This window comes from Hakea prostrata, chromosome 2 (genome assembly GCF_041222555.1).
Source record: "Hakea prostrata isolate BN-2017 chromosome 2, UWA_Hpros_2, whole genome shotgun sequence".
Taxonomy (NCBI): Eukaryota; Viridiplantae; Streptophyta; class Magnoliopsida; order Proteales; family Proteaceae; genus Hakea; species Hakea prostrata.
Genome location: NC_142601.1, coordinates 70,104,495 through 70,124,148, shown reverse-complemented (window position 1 = coordinate 70,124,148; position 19,654 = coordinate 70,104,495). Strand labels below are relative to the sequence as shown.

General features: G+C 36.6%; 2 protein-coding genes across 5 annotated transcripts in view; both read left to right on the top strand.

Annotated features, from left to right (window-relative positions):
* Window positions 1-4,563, top strand: part of SEC6 — a 62,968-nt gene extending 58,405 nt beyond the window's left edge. For all 4 annotated transcript variants that reach the window (XM_089146421.1, XM_089146420.1, XM_089146422.1 and 1 more), the window contains exons 21-27: window positions 1,296-1,374; window positions 1,797-1,866; window positions 3,028-3,115; window positions 3,222-3,311; window positions 3,478-3,594; window positions 3,824-3,886; window positions 4,173-4,563. In XM_089146421.1, coding sequence (XP_089002547.1) covers window positions 1,296-1,374; window positions 1,797-1,866; window positions 3,028-3,115; window positions 3,222-3,311; window positions 3,478-3,594; window positions 3,824-3,886; window positions 4,173-4,304 — 639 coding nt within the window. In that variant the 3' untranslated portion in view covers window positions 4,305-4,563. The remainder of the gene's footprint in view (window positions 1-1,295; window positions 1,375-1,796; window positions 1,867-3,027; window positions 3,116-3,221; window positions 3,312-3,477; window positions 3,595-3,823; window positions 3,887-4,172) is intronic.
* A 1,443-nt stretch (window positions 4,564-6,006) lies between these two features.
* LOC149026175 (putative leucine-rich repeat receptor-like serine/threonine-protein kinase At3g14840) lies at window positions 6,007-18,214 on the top strand. Its single transcript, XM_089146419.1, has 25 exons — window positions 6,007-6,242; window positions 6,330-6,452; window positions 6,739-6,910; window positions 8,137-8,208; window positions 8,310-8,378; window positions 8,476-8,547; window positions 8,647-8,718; window positions 8,897-8,968; window positions 9,060-9,131; window positions 9,230-9,301; window positions 9,422-9,493; window positions 9,595-9,666; window positions 11,368-11,439; window positions 11,557-11,622; window positions 11,745-11,810; window positions 11,910-11,945; window positions 12,065-12,108; window positions 13,533-13,906; window positions 13,990-14,188; window positions 14,725-14,868; window positions 16,378-16,496; window positions 16,601-16,811; window positions 16,923-17,160; window positions 17,355-17,511; window positions 17,645-18,214. Exons 1-25 carry the CDS (start codon window positions 6,239-6,241, stop codon window positions 18,008-18,010), a joined length of 3,036 nt encoding a protein of 1,011 aa, XP_089002545.1. The 5' UTR covers window positions 6,007-6,238; the 3' UTR covers window positions 18,011-18,214.
* Window positions 18,215-19,654: the final 1,440 nt, after the last annotated feature.

The window sequence follows — 19,654 nt, the reverse complement described above, 5'->3', positions numbered from 1 at the left end:
TTTCAGTATCTGTCTGGAACAAGAATGATTGTTAAGGGTGTGTGCCCTCCAAGTTAGGACACCCCCCCCCCCCCCAAAAAAAAAAAAAGGGGGGGGGGGCTCTTTTCTGGGGGTTTCTAGAACATGCCTTCTGTGTACTTGGCTCCTGATTTATACAGATTTACTTGTCACCTATATGTCTAATCAATCAGCATTAGGCTTACGGAATGGACTGTTTGCTCCAGTTTTGGTTGGTTGTTTTCCTTCAGTGTCATGCATGTTCTGGAGCGTTGGAAGGTGCTGGCAGTGAAAAGTAAAATTATTCAGTTGATCCCTATGCTTAGACGGAAGGAGGTTCAGCATGTATGGAGAGAACAAAACCGGCCAACAGATGTCATTACAGGAATACAATTAGTGGATTTATAGATGCTAACCAAATCCTGGGGAGTTTCCTACTGTGTTGTCAGATCTCATTAGAAAGGATGCAGAATTACAAATCCATTATTGAGTGTAAGAGGGTTTCACTATTTGTCTGGAACAAGAACGATTGTTAAGGGTGTGTGCCCTCCAAGTTAGGTCCCCCCCACCCCACCCAAAAAAAAAAGAAAAAGGGGGGGGGTCTTTTCTGGGGGTTTCTAGAATATGCCTTTTGTATACTTGGCTCCTGATTTATACAGATTTACTTGTCACCTATATGTCTAATCAGTCAGCATTAGTTTATGCTAGACTTATGGAATGGATTGTTTGGTCCAGTTTTGGTTGGTTGTTTTCCTTCAGTTTTATGCATATTCTGGGTCAGACCAAAACCAGACTGAAATTTGTTTGGGTCAAAAACCACACTGAGGCGATATCTACTTGCTTACTTGGTTTCTGTCTGTTGTTGGTCGCTTTTAGTTTTTCGTGTGTGTGAAAGAAAGAAAAGGAGGGGGGTGGGGGGTGTTTAACAGCTAGCTATCTGTCTGGTGACTCTAGTCTCAATTTTATTATATAAAAATGGAAGGACTTTAGTTGGTCATTGAAAATTATCAGAAATTTTTCCAATTTTGGTCTAGATGTTTGGTCTTGTTGGTTGGTTTCTGTCTGTTAGAAGGATTTAAGAACCGAAACCAATACGAAACCAATAAGGAGAAGCTGGTCGGTTTTGACAGTTCTACTAGGTAGGCCTGATATCTTACATCCCTACTTTATACTTGAAGTAATATATGTAGCTATGGCATTCAATGTTATCTAAAACTCCACTGTATAATTCAAATGATTGCATATTTCCCTCTGGAGGTTGGAGATTTGTCACATTCGAATTATCCTCTTTGCACCAGGAAGCGGTGCATCAGACTGTTAATGTTATCTTTGAAGATCCAGGTGTGCAGGAACTGCTTGCCAAGCTATACCATAAAGGTTATACATTTTTCTTACACATTCTGTGTATAAAAGCTTTAATTTCCTTTCTGCTGTTTCTTGAATAACTAGTGTTTAGTGTTACATATTTAATATTTTCTTACTACTGTATTATCAGTTGTCCTGGTTCTCATGTGACTCTCATATGCTGTTCCAAATTGGAAGTTTCTTCTCAGTGCCAGTGTGCTGGCAGCAATATTTGAGTTCTACTTTTTAACCAGTGCTGAGGGTTGATTTGTTTCAGTAGATATGTCTTCTTTTAAGTCAACCCATTATTGTAGACTATTGATTCTCCAGAAAACTACTAATAATTTCTGTTCTGTTTAACAAAATACCAACAAAAGATGAATTTCCTTGAAGTTTCCAAATTTTTTGTTGGAACAATCTATAACCATGCTATTGTTTTCTTTAATGAATTTCAGACTGGTTTGAAGGATTGGTTACTGAGTATCTAGTCGCTACATTTGGTGATTATTTTACAGATGTGAAGATGTAAGTTATTCATTCACCTATAAGACACAGCATTACTTTTCAACATCAATAAGTCTAGTTAACCTTTGGTACTGAATTTATTTATTCATCAAAAAAAAGAAAGGTTTATTTCACCTTTAGGTCTTTTACCATTCATAATACTCATTCCGTCATTGACAGGTTAGTGTTCTTTCCTTCATTAACAGCTAGAATATCGTACTTGTAGGACCATCAAACTATTTGTTATATATTACACCCTCTTTAAAAAATATATCTATGGCTGTAAGGTTGGATATAAAAGCATCCCCTAGAAATTCCCTGTCTCCTCCCAAGATCATGTAGTGCAGCTTCTTTAATATGCATCTTGGCATTGTTGCTGATAAATAGTGAAAACCTCTTCAAAGTTAGAACAATGGATGAAAGAAATCAGTGACCTATCAGATGGGAATTGGTCTGTGAAGTTCAAAACTAGGATGACAGCTTATCAAATAGACTGGAACCAGGACTAGACCATTTGTTAACTGGTCAGTCCAGTTCAGCTTTTACTTGGGCAGGCCCTGTCATGATTGTGCTCTGGCTGGGTTTTGTTCCCCCGTTCAACCTTGGAAAGCACCATATGGGAGAGACACTGCAATTGCATACCTAGCCTAATCAGAAGTCTGAAGTTCAAGTTCATTCCAAGACATCCAAGGGTTTCAAATTTTCAAGCCTCCAATCAGGGAACTGAAATCCAGTTTGGAGAAGGAACACTCCTTCCAGAATGAGCAAAACAGTGAGAAAACAAAACAAAGCTAAAGAAAAATAAAAGTTCCGTGTCGTAGGTGATGTCTTATCATCCTAGACAGGTTCCATGTTGGGAAACGCATGGTAATTGCAGACCACCCATCTCTATGGTGCTTGTTGCCTAGTCAATTTCTTGAAGATTATGAACTTCAAACCCTCCAGGCTCCTTTATTTTGGGCACAGTAACACCTTTCCAAAGACATTTTAGCCGAGGTGACCATACCACTGCGGTTTTTAGGAAAATTTCCCTGGATCCGGAATGTTGGGATATCAAGTGGATTATCATTGTGTACATATACTGATATACCCTACCTAGTCCTCTCACCCAAAGCCATTGAAGAGGTCACCATTCTCTTGCTTGCTCATAGTTCATTGGTTCCTTTCATTGTTTTCTTTTAGGTACATTGAAGAAAGATCTTTCAGGAGATTTGTTGAAGCTTGTTTAGAAGAAACTGTGGTCTTGTATGTTGATCATCTTCTCTCTCAGGTTTGTCTTTTAAGGTTGCTTAACCTAAACATGCATTTTTCTGGAAATTTTTACTTGGTATCTGTATTCCATGTGATATACCTCTAATAATGCTTTCTCTTGTTAGAAAAACTACATAAAGGAAGAAACCATTGACAGAATGAGGTTAGATGAAGAGGTTATCATGGACTTCTTCAGGGAGTATATAAATGTATCAGTAAGTGACTGAGAAATTTTGTTAGAAATGTTTGATTAGAAATGTGCTTTGAAGTTGATATTCTTTGTATACATAAGTTGTTCTGTCTGTTATTGTTAGTGTTCATTTCTTTGTTAATTTAGAAAGAATGGTTTTTCATTCATCTAGTCTGTAAATTTCTCTGCAGAAAATTGAGAACAGAGTGAGGATTCTGAGTGATCTAAGAGAGCTCGCTTCAGCAGAGAGCCTGGACATGTTCACACTCATCTATACTAACATTCTGGAGCACCAACCTGACTGCCCGGTATGTAATACCAGCACATCCTCAATGCAATTTTTGCTTATTTTTTCCCCCAAATTTCTGGTATTGTAAAAATGCTCCTGCTTGAGTAATCTACTAATAACAACTGATGAAATTGGGAAGAAAAATGGTGTATAAGACTATAATTCATCATGTATATTTCTAATTTGTAGTTCATTTCCTCATTTTGAAACAATGTGAAGTGTGAATTTATTACCATCTTGGAATGCAGCCTGAGGTCGTGGAGAAGCTGGTGGGATTGCGTGAAGGCATACCACGAAAGGATGCTAAAGAGGTAATGGCACCCCTTTTCATTTTTTTGACTGTTATATGTTCCTCAAATTCAATCATTCTATGTGGTCCACAACCAGAATAATTTTCAAAGTTTTAACAGGACATTGTCAGAGCTTTTATGTTAGAAAATGTTATTTTCCTAGGGGTGTACTTTTCCAAAAACGAGACACAGAGCAATTCTATACTTATTGCTGTTCTTTAAACCAGTTTGTTTTTCCTCGACGTATATAGTACAAGAAGAGGGTTTTGAGGTTTGTGCTATACTGACTGATACCTTCTGCATGTAGGTCGTCCAAGAGTGCAAGGAAATTTATGAAAATGCACTTGTTGATGGAAATCCCCCAAAGGCTGGTTTTGTCTTTCCAAAGATCAAATCTCTCTCTCATTCCAAGGGATCTATATGGAAGAAGCTGACATAGTTTCTGGCACAAATTCATTGGTGTAGATAGGTAGGTATTATTAAGTACATGTTGAATCCTTTTATCCATGTTTTCCCCTATGTAGAGCGTGGATTGATCTCAATTTGTTTAATTCTATTTGAGACATGATTGAGACTATTTTGCCTCATTCCTTTCAAAGATAACTTAGATTGTCTTCAATTGAAGTACCCATGGATTGTGAAAGTTATAACGTACTCTTTTGGCACCGCCCAAGCAAAGGAAAGTAGCCTGCCAGAAATTCTAGCTAAGAGGTGAAAACTCCTGTTTTCCTAGCAGCCAAAGAAATTTTCTGCTGTCTTTTCCTTCTTTTACGTTGGAGACTTGGAAGTTCACAATCACTTGGTAACGAGCCTTTCAAATATGGTTGCTTCTCCTATAATTGTTGGGATCGCTAGTATTGGTATCTAGTATTATATTGATCAGTTGATTTTAAGAGACATATTGTCTTGTATCGAGTACTACATATCGAATCAGTCATATTCAATATGAATATGTCATGTATTTATCGTGAGACACTTTAAACCTTGACTGAAAACCTATAACTTTGAACGGGGCAAACATAATCATAATGGCAGCCTCTTGAACCTTACGGGTCTCTCATGTTTTGTTTGATGAAAATGATTTACTCTTCAATCTTGCGTTGGAATTGGTTGGGGCCATCAATAAATAGGGGAAAAGAACATTGTATAACAACTCATAGAAGTTCAATATTGCTTTAGTTATAGGATCCAACGCTGGTAAGTGAAAATGTAAATAATACTCAATGCCAGTTGCTACAGGGTGAACCCATGCTTTTGAATGAGCTCCCTTTCTAGGACCTAAACTTGTGATTAAAAGTATTAGTAACTGCCCACTTGTCGAATGCACCAAGCACAAATTTGTTTCTTTACACTAATAAGTAGAAGAAACATTGCATTCCAAGAATTGGCTGATAAGACATGAGTCTTGGCGGGTGGGTGGGGTTTGTGTTTTTTTTTTTATACTTTTTTACTACACATTAATAGGATGGCTATTGAGGGTTTATCAAAGAAAAGAATTGAAGGTTTATCTCTATTTTGTAGTATTTTTTGGTTTTACTTGATTACATCCAACTCAAGACATTGTGCGCAGACCTTGATTACATCTTCAGGAAGGAGACACTGTCTGCAAGAATGGAACCCACTACCTCTCCACCGATAAATATGGATCTCTATCAATCTACCAATCCTCCCTTGACCACCAATTAATTATTAATTATTATTCATTTGATTGATAAGATTTTTTTTTTTCATTTTGTTTTAGATTTGAAAACATTAGGAATAGTATGAAAAATAATTAAAGCATTAACATTTTCACGAGAAGTTTTACATTCTTTTTTTTTTTAATTGTGAGATTTATCTTGGCAGTTGTGTTAGAGAAGACAATGTCATCTAACACAAATTATTCTTATTTTAATTAATTTTTTGTCATTTTTTGGCATTTTTTATTTTATTTGTCATTTATGCCCATTACGGCGTTTCCAATCAAAAAGCACTTATCCATACGGTAGTAACGGTACGAGTCGGAAGCAAGAGCTTTCACTATGGCCCTAACCCAGTAACCCTAATACAACTAAATTGCGAGGGCAAAAACGTCACTATGAACCAAATGTAAAAACGTTCTTTTAGGGCATGACACGTGTAACTCAGTTTCCCGCCCTCGTGTAACTGTTTTATGTTTTTGAATTTTGCCATTTATCATTGAAAACACTACTCTTTTTTGTAGAACGATTATTCTAACTTCTCAACACAGAACGGCAACCATGGTTTTCTTAAGCTAGAGCATTTGTGGATAAAAATCGGAAACGGCTAGGTGTAGCCAAAATGAGAGAGCGCGGATAAGATGAGTTAGTTTTAATTTGAAATCGAAGGCTAGTCCAACAGTTACGAAGGTTGATGAGTAAGAACACTCATTCTTCATTATCAATTCTCAGTTTCTTCATGATTTCTTCAGTCTTTTGATTCGGGAAGAAATTCTTGAATCCAGCGATCCAGATAAAGAAGATGTTGTTTTTCAGATGGCGACGGAGATTATATTGCGTTTATGTTTTGGCAATTAGTTTTTCACTTCCACTAGCACTTGTTTACTCCCTTCTGCCCGATGATGAAGGTAGTTGATTACTCTCTAATTGAAATTATCTTTACTTTCCATCTTCTCTCCGAATTTGATCAGGAAATTGATATGCGAGAGCGCTTCTTTTTTCTTTTTAATCAAAGAATTTAAAATTATTTTACTGGAGAGAGAAGTATTAATTTCTTACTTAATGGGATCATTGAGGAGTGAGATGGAAGACTTAATGATTAATGGGGTTATTTACTGCAGATACGGTTTCGGTCTGTGTCGTCTCAGAGAAAAACTAATCTTCATTTTTTGTTTGGCATTTTTTTGTGGGCAGTGAACGCTTTGAAGCAAGTAGCAGAGACGTTAGGGAAGAGAAATTGGAACTTCAGCGTTGATCCATGTAGTGGTGAATCAGGATGGCTCAACCCTAATCCATCCAAGTTATCAGAAAATGCTGTCACCTGCAACTGCTCCTCGAATGGTACAATCTGCCATGTCATCAGCATGTATGTAAATCTCTGTCTCCACAAGTACTGCATTGCATCCTGCATGCCTAAAGGCAAAAAGTAAACAAAGGAGCACTTACAGCCTTATAGGAACCACTCGGTATCTGATATCTGGTTTGCACTAAGATCTAGGATCAAGCTTTGATCTTCTTTCTTTTCCTTTTTTTTTCCTCTCTCTTATTGAGTAAAGGATCAAGTTTTCTTCACATATTGTGAATGAAGACCATTTTACACACTAGAATTATTGGAATAGTAGAACAACATTTTGGACTTATAAGAATAAGTCTTGAGGGTTTAGAAGTAAAAAGGGGTGGGAAATTTGTAAAATGGATTAAAATTACTATATATTATCTTTGCATACATTGTAGGACTGTTGAAGCATTTGGTATGTAATGTTGTCTATTGCATCTCTTTGATTCATGCCCTATACAATTCTAATTGGTGAAAAGAAGTGATGTATGCAACATATCAAATGCTAGATATTATGATTTAAAAAGAAACAAAATCTAATCCAATTACAGAACGTGCATTGATTGATGGATACTGTTTGATTGGCAATAGGAGGTTTGGGAAGCTTTTCCATAGGTGATGGAGGGTCACCTAATGATTTTTTTTATCAGCCCTCACCACTACTGTTTATGTTTCTAAGGCCAAGGTGGTTGCTAAAGCGAAAACCAAAATTGCCTTTTACAGGAGTAGGGAATTTCTACTTCAGCTAGCGGTAACCTTATTGTTCTGATTTATATGTTTTGAATGCGAAGGTGATTTCTTGCAGCTATAGGCTAAAGTTGCATTTGGTGGAAAGCTCATATTGCTGTTTCAGCTACTGAAAAGCTTTCCACTCTGATGTTTATATTTGATCACCAATGTGATCACTTTCAGCCAGTGTAAAACTTTATATTCTGATGTTTATTTATTTTAAAAACATTATAATATAGTATGCTAAGGATTAACTTGTCCATCTGTCACTTCTATATCCTTGGAAATGGTTGAAGTATGGAACAGTTATAGCATAAAAAGCTGAACTGATTATTAGGTTGATGACTTGATATGTTTCTGATACATGCTTTACAAGGTTTTCAGGTTTAGGTCTCTGTAATTTTAAATTGCCAAGAGATATAGAAAGTGATCAATGCAGTGCATTTGGTCAGATCACTCACTGCATATGCCAACAGAGATCCTCTAGTATTAGGGTCTAAATGCCTATATTATTCTCTTTCATGCAGTGTTCTCAAAGGTCAAAATCTTCCAGGAGCACTCCCATCAGAGTTGGTTAGGCTTCCTCACATTGAGAATATGTATTTTTCTTACACTTTGCACTCTCTCTGTATCATTTCCTTAGTATTATGCATTTTATTCTCAGTATATTACTTGCCTGTCTTTTGTCCCTTTTTAACAGAGATTTCTCCAGAAATTACCTTAGTGGTACAATCCCTTCAGAATGGGGATCCTTGCAGTTGGTGAATATGTAAGTTAGCATCCCATTCTCTTCCTATCATCCCCACCAAGGCTTTGCCAACGTACAAGACTGTCTTTTAGAATTTAATCCAAAGTTTCTACTGCAGGTCTCTTATCGGAAACCGTTTATCAGGCCCAATTCCAAAAGAGATTTCAAATATCACTACTCTCAGAGAACTGTGAGCTCTCTTATTGGAAACCATACCAAACTACATGTTTCATGCTAAAGTAGCTTGACTTGTTTGATGGTTTCCATTCTAAGCAGTTGAAATTTTCAGGACCCTCGAGTTCAATCAGCTTTCTGGGGAGCTACCTCCAGAGATTGGGAATCTGGTCAACATAGAGAGAATGTTAGCCTTTCCCCTTCTTTTCTTGTCTTTTATTATTATTTTTATTCTTTTGTTTTGTTTTTTTATTTTTGTTTTTTTATTTTATTTTTATTCTCTTAATCTGGTTTTCTTTTGACTGCATGTTTGTAAGACAGGCTGATCTTTTATTCCCTTTCTGTTTTTCCAATTATTGTTGCAGTCTGATTTCATCGAATAATTTCAGAGGGCAGTTGCCTGAGACTCTTTCTAGGCTGACCAACTTGAGGGAGTTGTAAGTTTCTGATAAATTATCCAACTTTGATGTCACCTTTTGGCTTGCTTTTCATTGTTAATTCTTCCTTCCTGTCTTCTACGTAATTCAGTCGAATAAGCGACAACTACTTCAGTGGAAAATTACCAAGTTTCATTCGAAACTGGACCAAACTTGAAAAGTTGTAAGCATTTTCTCCTCCAGGTTCACTGCTTTCTAGTGATAGATATACAGAAATTCATAGACTTTTTACTTATCTCATGAGAATTTTGTTACTGGTAGGGTCATACAAGCAAGTGGTTTGGAAGGTCCCCTTCCTTCTGAAATTTCTCTTATGAAATATATATCTGATATGTGAGTAGACTTTTTTGTATCATAAGTCCTAGCTGCTTGTTTCAAGTGTCAAGCCATCGACCTCTCCTTTTCACATTAAGCAATTTCTGGTATTTACTCTGGCTGAAATTTGGTGCCTAGGAGGATCAGCGACATAGAAGGAACAGAAGCAGTTGTCCCATCATTGAGAAATTTGACAAACATTAAGATACTGTGAGTTTGGTATTTATCTCTCTTTCAGTAAATGGAAGTATGGATATTTGCTTAAGTAGTTTAAAGTTACACTAACTTTGATTTGGTTTCAATTCTTCTAGGATATTAAGGAGTTGCAATCTTATTGGAGATATACCTGCATATTTTGGGGAAATGAAAAAACTAAAAGACTTGTAAGTCTTAGTTTTTTCCTCACTCAGTACTAGTCCTGCCCTATGTAGTTGCTGTTGCATTTGTGATCAGATTTCGTTGGTAATTTCCTGTGTGTTAACTTTGAAGATCCTGGCTTTGTTGCCTAATTCGTTGAGTTAACATCAGTCACTCAGGAATTTCTGACTTGCACTAGTCACCAACCATTTATTAGCTTAGTGAGAGGTCTTTTGTTCATTTATCATTATCTTAAATTTTCTCATTTTGCTAATTTATTGTGCATTTCAAAAGGTCAGGTAACTGTAGGAACTCATTTTTATATTTCATTATATTCATTAGATCAAGTTGATCTTACAGTGGCAGTGTGGTTAGGAGGTCACAAGTAGTGGCAACTTGTTTCATGTATTTAAGAATGTCAGATCCTTCTATTACATTATTCTATTATTTGCAAAATTCTAGTGACAGTCTTCACTTTGTTTTGACTGATTTTTGTACTGTGGTGGAATTGTTACACTCCTTCCTTTGTTTATTTGTTGATAGATGTATTAGTAGCACTATATACATCTGATACAGCTTTGAAAGATCACTTTCACTTTGGATGGGTTGCTTGACTGGCAGATGGTAGTAGATTATTTTACCAGAAAGCTTTCTACACAAGGTTGAAGTCTCTGATAGAGAAACTATAAAATTGATGGGATTGAGTTTACCTCTTTAAAAAACCTATACGATTATTCCTTGGGAATATGGAAGAAGGAGAAGATGGATTGCTTAAATAATAGCTTTGCTCAAGAAACTGAAGGCAAATGAATTTTTTTTTTTTTTTTTTTTTTTTTTGGGGGGGGGGGGGGGACAACAATCACAACATTTCCTTGTTAATTTTATTAAACCTTTAAATGAAGAAAAAAGATGCTGGAAATCTTGATGGACATGAAATTTGAAAAAGCCAGAGATCACAATACCAACATTGAAGTAGATTCTACATAATTATTTATCAGCAAAAAAAAAAGGAAAAAAAAAGGAAGGAGCTCAATAGGGAGCCATCTCTTATCCAGCCTGAAGATAAATTGGAGAAGGAAAAAAAATGAACTGAAAGAGGAGAAAAAAGCATTGTCGTGACAGCACCAGTATGATTTGTCATTTTAACTGTAGAAGGCTAATGGACAATAGGAGAGTGGTACCCACACCCAATTACTGGCAAAACATCCAAGAAGGATCTTATAAAAGGTAATATTTTAATCTAAAATGTAAGTGCGGTGCTTTAGTTGTTTTTCAAAAATTATCAAAGAACCCAATATTTAATTGGAGATTTAACATTGTCGCAAAAACTTCACATGCTGACTCTAAGGTAGAGAGTGAAAGAAGAAAGAGACACCTATCTCTTATGTTTTGAATGATTAGAAAAGGAAATCTCAATATCTCATTGTCAGTTGTTACCATGTGTGGTGACAAATGCTTCAGTTGCTAATATCTAAATGACAACTATAATACAAAATAGAACTAATTTAAGACTTTTTCGCTCTCCCAAGTTCTCGGAATTCTTTGTCTATTGCTTATGTGTTTTTCAGGTGATGCTTTATAAGTTATGTTATTATGTTTACCAACAGTGTGTACTGTGAATATCGTTTCTTCATTGGTAAACAGACTTATGATGAAATTATTCAGAATGTAAAATGGTGTTAACCAGAGGATTTTATTAATATTTCTCTTCATGTCTCTCCTCACAGGGACCTGAGTTTTAACAAGCTGACAGGAACTATTCCGAGCAGCTTTGAAAGCTTTTCAAACTTGGATTTCTTGTAAGGAATCTAATTCGTAGCTAGATTCATCTTGTAACAAGTCAGTGGTGGCTCTTACAATGGTAGATAGTAGTGGCAACTGCTCAATCTCAGATAATCAACCTGGATTTTTATTAGGTGTCTGACTGGAAATGTATTAAGAGGTCCCGTGCCTGATTGGATGCCAATGATAGGGGAAAGCATGTGAGTTTCTCTTCCTAAAGTTTAATTATGATTTTGTTTGCCCATAGAATGGACTGTACTTTATGATGTGTTAGTGATTTTATTGAAGAAGGTGATGTTTGGTATGCATGCTCAATGTATAGTGATCTTTCCTACAACAACTTCACATTGGGAGGCTCAGATGTACCTAGTTGTCAACGGGGGCATGTGTAAGAACACTGTCCCAAAATAATTTGTTCTTTTGTACTTTCCAGTTACACCTATTTTGGGTCAAAACTGACAAGAATATTTGAATCTCTTGATTTTAGGAACTTGTTCATGAATCCTTATTTTGAAAACAATTTGTAAGTATATGATTCCTCTATGTGAATTTCGAGTTAGGTTTATTTGTTTGTCCTGTATCATGAAATTCATCTTTAAGCTCACACCGCTGACTTTTGTTTTGATTTTTTCTAATACCCAGAGATGGAATATTTACATGCCTGCAAACCTTGAATTGTCCACGAAGTAAGTCTGTGCCTTCCAGACACTGCTGTTTATCAAAATTGCTTGGCAAATTTGTATTATGATTGCAATTTTCTCTAAAAAATAATTATATGCAATCAGAGTAATCCATAAGTAAATTTTTTTTATACTACAATTGAGTGTTCTAACTGGGTAACTTTGTGGAAATTTTTGAATGTTATACAACTTTGTAGTGTGAAAGATATCTTAGACGGCTCATTGAAGTGTTCTGTCTGTGACATGCAGCAAAGCAGAGAACTGGCAAAGAGAAGAAGAAGAGGAGTTGGGAGAGTTGCACAGAATGCTTTGACCAACTCTCCCCCTCAGGAATCATCTTTATATTATAAGACACTGGGAATATAATTCTTCTAAACTAATTATAACTTAATAAGGAAAGTCAATAAGCTGAAACAAGAAAGTATATTAAGCCTACAGACAAATTGAAATACAGGAAATAGAAACAAGGTAAACATACATGACCACCCAAGTTTAGCCCCATTGTACACATGGATCATGTACTCATTGCTCATTAACAGTGTCTATTATCCCCACTTTTAAAGTTAGTCATGATGATTGCAGTATAGGATATTAGGAAAATAGATGCAACCAAAACCAGCCATAGGATGCACCCATGGTTATCATGGCTATAAGGGCTACCTGTCAATTGAGTATATCTTGCTGTATGTATTTGCCCACGGATAATGTTCCAGCATGGCAATTGTTCCCCCAGAACTATGCTCTTAATACAATCGTAATGAAACTCAATGGGAAATCTAAAAAATAGAGGAGCAATATTTCTACATATAAGAATGACTATTATTTAGAACTTTGAATGATGGTGAAGTGGAAAGGGTGGTGAACAGGTGAAGTTAATAAAGCTTTTGGATGCCAATGTGATTTTTTTTTTTTTTTTTTTGAAGCCGGGGAGGGGGGGCATGGGGGAAGCTATGTAAGGATGTACAGCTAGGCAGGGGAAGATCAGCTTATTTGGGAAAATATTTCTTGTCAGTTGGAGCTCACCAGAAACAGAAATCAAGAGAGGAGAAGAAGTGAAGAAAAGGGAGGACGGAGAGTTCCATAGAATGCAGTTCTCCCCCTCATGCAGCTGCTTTGTATTAAAAGAGAAAAGTGGAGCTCATCTCTTTAGAAAGCCATATTATTTAAGACTGTCTTGTTTCATCTAAATTTCTTGTAACTTCTATTTTGAGGTTGTTGGATTTGTTGGTCATCTTACATCAGATTTTGGTACAGCAAAAATAGTTCATGATGTATTAACTCATTATTCTTAGTTCTTACATAATCTACTTATATGTCTATGGAATTAACTGAGTCGATTTTAAGCAAAATTGAGTGACAATTTTCTCCTTCGTGGTATCTGTTATCAGTTTCTCCTATCTGATGAGATATTCCCTTTGGCTTTATTCTAGGATGGTATTTGCTCTACATAAATTGTGGTGGCAGAGAAGTAACCATCAATGGAAGTACATATGGAGCTGATCAAGACACTGCAAATCCTTCAAAGTTTTTCCAGAGTGGATACAATTGGGCATTTAGCAGCACTGGTTCCTTCTTAGATGATGGCAAAAATATTGATGAATATATTGTGACAAATACATCCAGACTCTCGATAGATTCCCAATTGTACACAACAGCACGCCTTTCTCCTCTATCTCTTACCTACTATGGATACTGTCTGCTAAATGGAAATTACACTGTGAACCTTCACTTTGCGGAGATAATGTTTATGAATGACAAGACATATAGCAGTCTTGGAAGGCGCATATTTGATGTCTATATTCAGGTAGTTGATCACAATATGAAGCATTAACTTCCTTAACCTTTGCGTGGTTATCAGTTTATATACCAGTAATCTGTTTAGTGCAGGGAAATATGGTCCTGAAAGACTTCAATATAATGGATGAAGCAGGTGGAGCTGGCAAGGAAGTCACCAAAACATTTTCTGCGATAGTTGTAGCAAGTGGTACATTGGAAATCCGCTTCTATTGGGCTGGGAGAGGGACAACCGGAATCCCTTCTAGGGGAATCTATGGTCCTCTTATATCAGCCATCTCTGTGGATCCCGGTAACTATAATGCTACCACAGAGCTCCTTCTAGGTGCTCTTTATTTTTAGAACTAGACATCGTATGCTTTGATGAGCTCTGATATTAATAAGTAGTGATATAAGTTTGCTGTTTTTATGTTGCAGAATTGTTTTGCTTAAATTGAATTAGTTTATTCTGGTTTTTCTTCCCTTACACCTAGTTATTCTACGTGCTAAAATAATCCTGTGTGGCTGTGTGCAATAAATGGGAAACAATTTGCAGAAGCCAGCAAATTTAACATCAGCCAAGGAGAAGTGCATTGTATGACAGTGCTTGTTGTATAATCAAATCAAAGTCAAATTATTCAAAGAGAACTCCTCACTTTTCCTTTTGGGATTCTAGTTACTCCCCCCACCCCCAACATTTTGGTGGTTGTCTCAAGTCAGTCAACTAATAATTAATTTTTTTCCAATTTGTCTTCCACTCCTGTCCAGTGATTTATGAGGCCCCTTATATGATTTGTCAATATTCTAAGCTTTGTGTTCTGATTTTTTTTTTCTTTTTCCTTCATGCAGATTTTGTACCTTCTTTAGAAAGTGGAAAGAAGATGAGTGCAGCTGTTGTTGGCATTGTGGCTTCAGTTGTATGCCTTATTTTGTTGCTTCTGGCTATCCTTTATCATAAAGGATGCATGGGATGCAAAACCAAAATGAGCCAAGGTGAGAAGAGAAAAACTATAAATTTGGGTAATAGAAAACAACCTGAATCTCATAAATATTAATGAGAAAGAAAAAGGAAAAAAGTCCTAACTCTAGTGTACCACCTGTAAGGGATGGTTTCTGGAACCAACAGTTCGTTCTGCCTAGTGGAGAGGATTATATGGTGATTTAAACCATTGAGTAGATAGGTTAACCTCTAATGCCCATGTTGATTTAGTGGCCCATTTCTTCCATATGGTTCACCTTCTATTGGTTTCTTCTTTTGACTTCAATGGTCTAAAGTTTTCAAATAGAACTAAAATTCTGAAAGAGCATTATATTTCCAATATCAAAGTCAAATTGGACTAACAAGCAAAAATAACCCATGAGTGGATAATGTGCATAACTGCACTTTGAATTCTGAATGAACCTTCGTCTGGCAGACGTTGACAATCAGTTCCAGAGTGACTTCCTACATTTTTGGTGTCAGAGAACCACTCCCTATTGACAAGTTAAAGTGTACTTTCTTCCAGTATCTGATTCATTGGGTTTATTGAGATGAAAATATTACTGCCATACATGCAAGTTTGCCTCCATGATTTATAACTGGTTACCTAAAATGAAATTCAAGGGAAAATGGTCACCCAAAAAAAAATAATAATAATATGCAAAATGAAACCAAAACAAACATCAGATGGTTGTTACCTGCAATAATTGTGTAATGAACTTAAAAACTTACAAGTTACAATGGTAGCTAAGTTTAACTCATATTGCAACCAAATTACTGGATTTGAATAGGTAAGGCTAAGGATATCATCATCATCATCAAGCCTTGTCCCAACTAGATGGGGTTGGCTACATAGATTCTTGCCTTCCAATCAGCTCTGTTTGAGGCCATGCTAGATACAGCGTAAATCGTTGAAAATTCATAGTATCATATTGCATATATATGTAAATTAGTTACAGGATCATGATTAGAAAAGTTTCCAGTTTGTTTTTGTTTTGATTTCCCTTTGCTTCATTTTTTTTCACTTCTAACCAGCAGCCATTGCATTAATGATATTTTGTTTTCCATTTATTATTGTTCACACCATTCAAGTATTACATATATTATCTTCTCCATACAAATATTATATGTATTGTCTTATGGACTCAGTTTCTCACACTAAATGTACTTCTCCAAACAAGTCATTGACATGTGAATCACTGTACAAAACGGATTCTGATCAGGAAGTACGACAAATTTTTGTTTACTTTACCAGGAATTAGAAATGAATGTTTATTTGGCATCTTTGTGAAAGGGTATGTGTGGGCCTATGAACATATATTGAATTCTGAAATTTTTGTATAGATTTATGTTTTGACCCATTTAAATTTGAATGAGAATTTAAACTACTGATAAATTGTTTTCATTGCTACTCTGTTACATCTTGCTTCTGCATAGATATCCTTAGCATGATGGAAGTCATCAATCACTAAGCAGTTTACTTCCTCTTTAAGGAGTCCTTTAATCCAATGCAAAATGAACAGATCTGAGATCTTCGGACTTGCAAACTGGCTCCTTTACCTTGAGGCAAATTAAAGCTGCCACCAATAACTTTGATGCGGCAAACAAGATAGGTGAAGGTGGTTTTGGTATTGTGTACAAGGTATGTTCTTTGTAATAGTGTTTTGATCTATTATTTTTAATCAGGATGGAAGCAGCTTAAAATATGTGACATACACAAAACCATACATTACTTTTCAAATGCAGGGTCTTCTATCAGATGGCACTGTTGTGGCAGTGAAGCAGCTTTCTTCCAAATCAAAACAAGGAAATCGTGAATTTGTGAATGAGATAGGCATGATTTCTGCCCTACGGCATCCTCATCTTGTTAAGCTTTTTGGCTGTTGTATTGAAGGAAATCAAATGTTACTTGTATATGAGTACATGGAAAATAACTGCCTTGGTCGGGCTTTGTTCGGTAAGCTAGACATGCTTTTCTTTAACCACATTTTATTTCTGATTCATGAGAGCATATCTTCGATGAAATGGATTAGTATCTCTGACTCCTTTTTCTATTTGATGACTAAAGGTCCAGAAGAATGCCAATTGAAATTGGACTGGCCAACTAGGCACAAGATCTGCATTGGGATAGCAAAAGGATTGGCTCATCTCCATGAGGAGTCAAGATTGAAGATTGTCCACAGAGACATAAAACCTACTAATGTGCTGCTTGATAAAGATCTTAGTCCAAAAATATCTGACTTTGGCTTGGCCAAGCTTTTTGAGGAGGAGAAATCACACATAAGCACTCGAATTGCCGGAACCTTGTAAGTCACCAATCACCATGCTTAGCATTTCTTTGCAAGATGTAATTATTATTTTGCAGAATATCAAATTCTATGTTGAAAAAGGGGGAAAAGTGGAGACGTTATTTCTAAAATCATGGGGAATCCTTGGACAAAACATAGGGTTTAACATCATGTTTGGGAATATTATAACTTTGTGATATTAATGTTTTCAGTGGATACATGGCACCGGAATATGTAATGAGGGGTTATCTAACAGACAAAGCAGATGTCTACAGTTTTGGAATTGTTGCTTTGGAAATTGTCAGTGGTAAGAGTAACACTAATTTCAGGCCAACTACAGAGGAGGATTGCGTGTGTCTTGTTGACTGGGTAATCTAGAAATTGTTCTCTCTTTCGTTCTAAACTTCTTGAGTGTTTTTTCTGAGGTTGGTCCACAGTGATTTTCATGATTGAATTTTATTTTGTGATGAATTCTCATACCACTTCAATATTTATTTTTCAGGCAGTTATCCTGAAAGAGAGAGAAAGTTTGATGGAAATATTGGATCCAAAATTGGGATTGGAATTTAACGAGGAAGAGGTGATCAGGTTGATTAATGTTGCTATCCTGTGTACTGATACTTCTCCCACACTGAGGCCTACAATGTCGGCTGTGGTGAGCATGCTTGAGGGCCATGCTAAGTGGGATGATTTGGGGCCCAAGGCCAGCAAGGACCGTTATCGAAGGAACCAAGGCCAGAGCATTGGTTGGAACCAGAAACAGAGTATGTCATTGGAGGGTCCTGCTGATTCTTTATCTTCTGATCCTGAGTCTCCTGACAACTATCCAATCAATCAAGATTCTGAATATTGGAAAAGCAGAGGTTGACCAGTTGGATTGTATCTATGGGTAAAGGGTCTCTTTCTTACGTTGCTGATCTTCTGTAGATAAACTCCTATTTCAGCTAGTTGGGCATAACTTGGTCCATAATGGGCGTTTCTTGAACAGGATGGCCATTGAGTACAACAGGGGGAACGGATAAATCTTTTAGAAGGAAAGGCAGAAAAACACAAACACATATATATACGTATACATTTACCTATCAATATTTTTATGTTAATAACATATGTGTTTCTTCCCTTTTCTTTTCTATCTACTTTTTATGTTTCAAGCATAGCATAAATTCTCACTGCTTTTGATAAGGTTGATATTTCAAATTAATCATTTGAAGCAGACCAGCAACCCTGGCATGTTACAGAAATTTTCAGTGATATTTGACTTAGGTTTTGTTGGATTTCATAGTAGTTATTACTTATTACTCTATTAGTTCATTTAAAAAAGTAAAAAAAATTAATGAAGACAAGACAATGAGAAAGAATAAGAATAAGACAACTTATAAGATGAATTTTAAATACTTGTTGTAGATAAGACCATGGTACCTTGTGTCGGCGAAAAATCGCCACACGTCGCTGGGGGGCGACACGAAACCCCCGGCGACACCGACTTTACCAAAAGTCGACGACATATCGCCGACAATCGAATAGTCGAGCAATCCACCATTCCTCCGGTGGTTGTTTCCCCCCCCTCCCCCTTCGGTCTCCCGTCACCCGAACCCATAAGGTCACTGTTGCAGAGCTGAAAGGAAAGAGTAAACTTTTGAGAACGAAACACAGAGAGAGATTGAGAGCCACAGAAACAGAGAGAGAGTAAACTTCTGAGAGCAAAACAGAGAGAAGAGAGAGAGAGAGAGAGAGAGAGAGAGAGATTGAGAGCGAGAGAAACAAAGAGAGATTTGTTTCCTCTCTCTTTCTTCAGATCTGAGGGAAAAATCAAAAAAATCAGAACAAAAAAACAAGAGTCTGGTCGATTCCCAAATCCCAAGCATGTACATAGCCGCAACAGGCAACCGATGACCCTGAGACTTGTCTTGTGCCGCCACGGAAGGGTTCTCCACTGCAGACGATGGTATCACAAGTTCTCGACCCCAAACCTTAATGAAACGACCTTGAAAAACCAGCCACCAAAGGAGAAGGAGGAGATCGAGTGGTATGGGGATAGCTGACAGCGAGTATCGGGGAAGGAGAGAAAATTGCAGAGAAACACGGTTTTAGGCTTTTAGCAAAGAAACACGGTTTTAGAATATTTAGGTTTAAAAAATTTAGTATTTATGTTTAAAAAAATCGGACGACATGTCGACTGTGTCGCCCGTGGTCCGACACGGTCCGACATGGGTCGACATGTCGGACCTTGGACAAGACAAGGTGAGAGAATAAGGACAATGCAAGTAAGGTGACAAAAGTTAAGCTTTGAGAGAAGTATACATGAATTATATTGAGCCACCTTTAAATCTTCAACACCACACATTCTCCCATTTGCTTTGAGACGAGATGGCTGAGAAAGAAGGAGAGAGGGGTGGGTGAGTCAGACACATTGCGTTTGAACTTTCATTTATAAATGGAGAAAAATTGCAGGATTTCGATAAAAAAAAAAATTAGCTGCTATTTGGTAAAAATTTGTATTGATGTTGTTTTC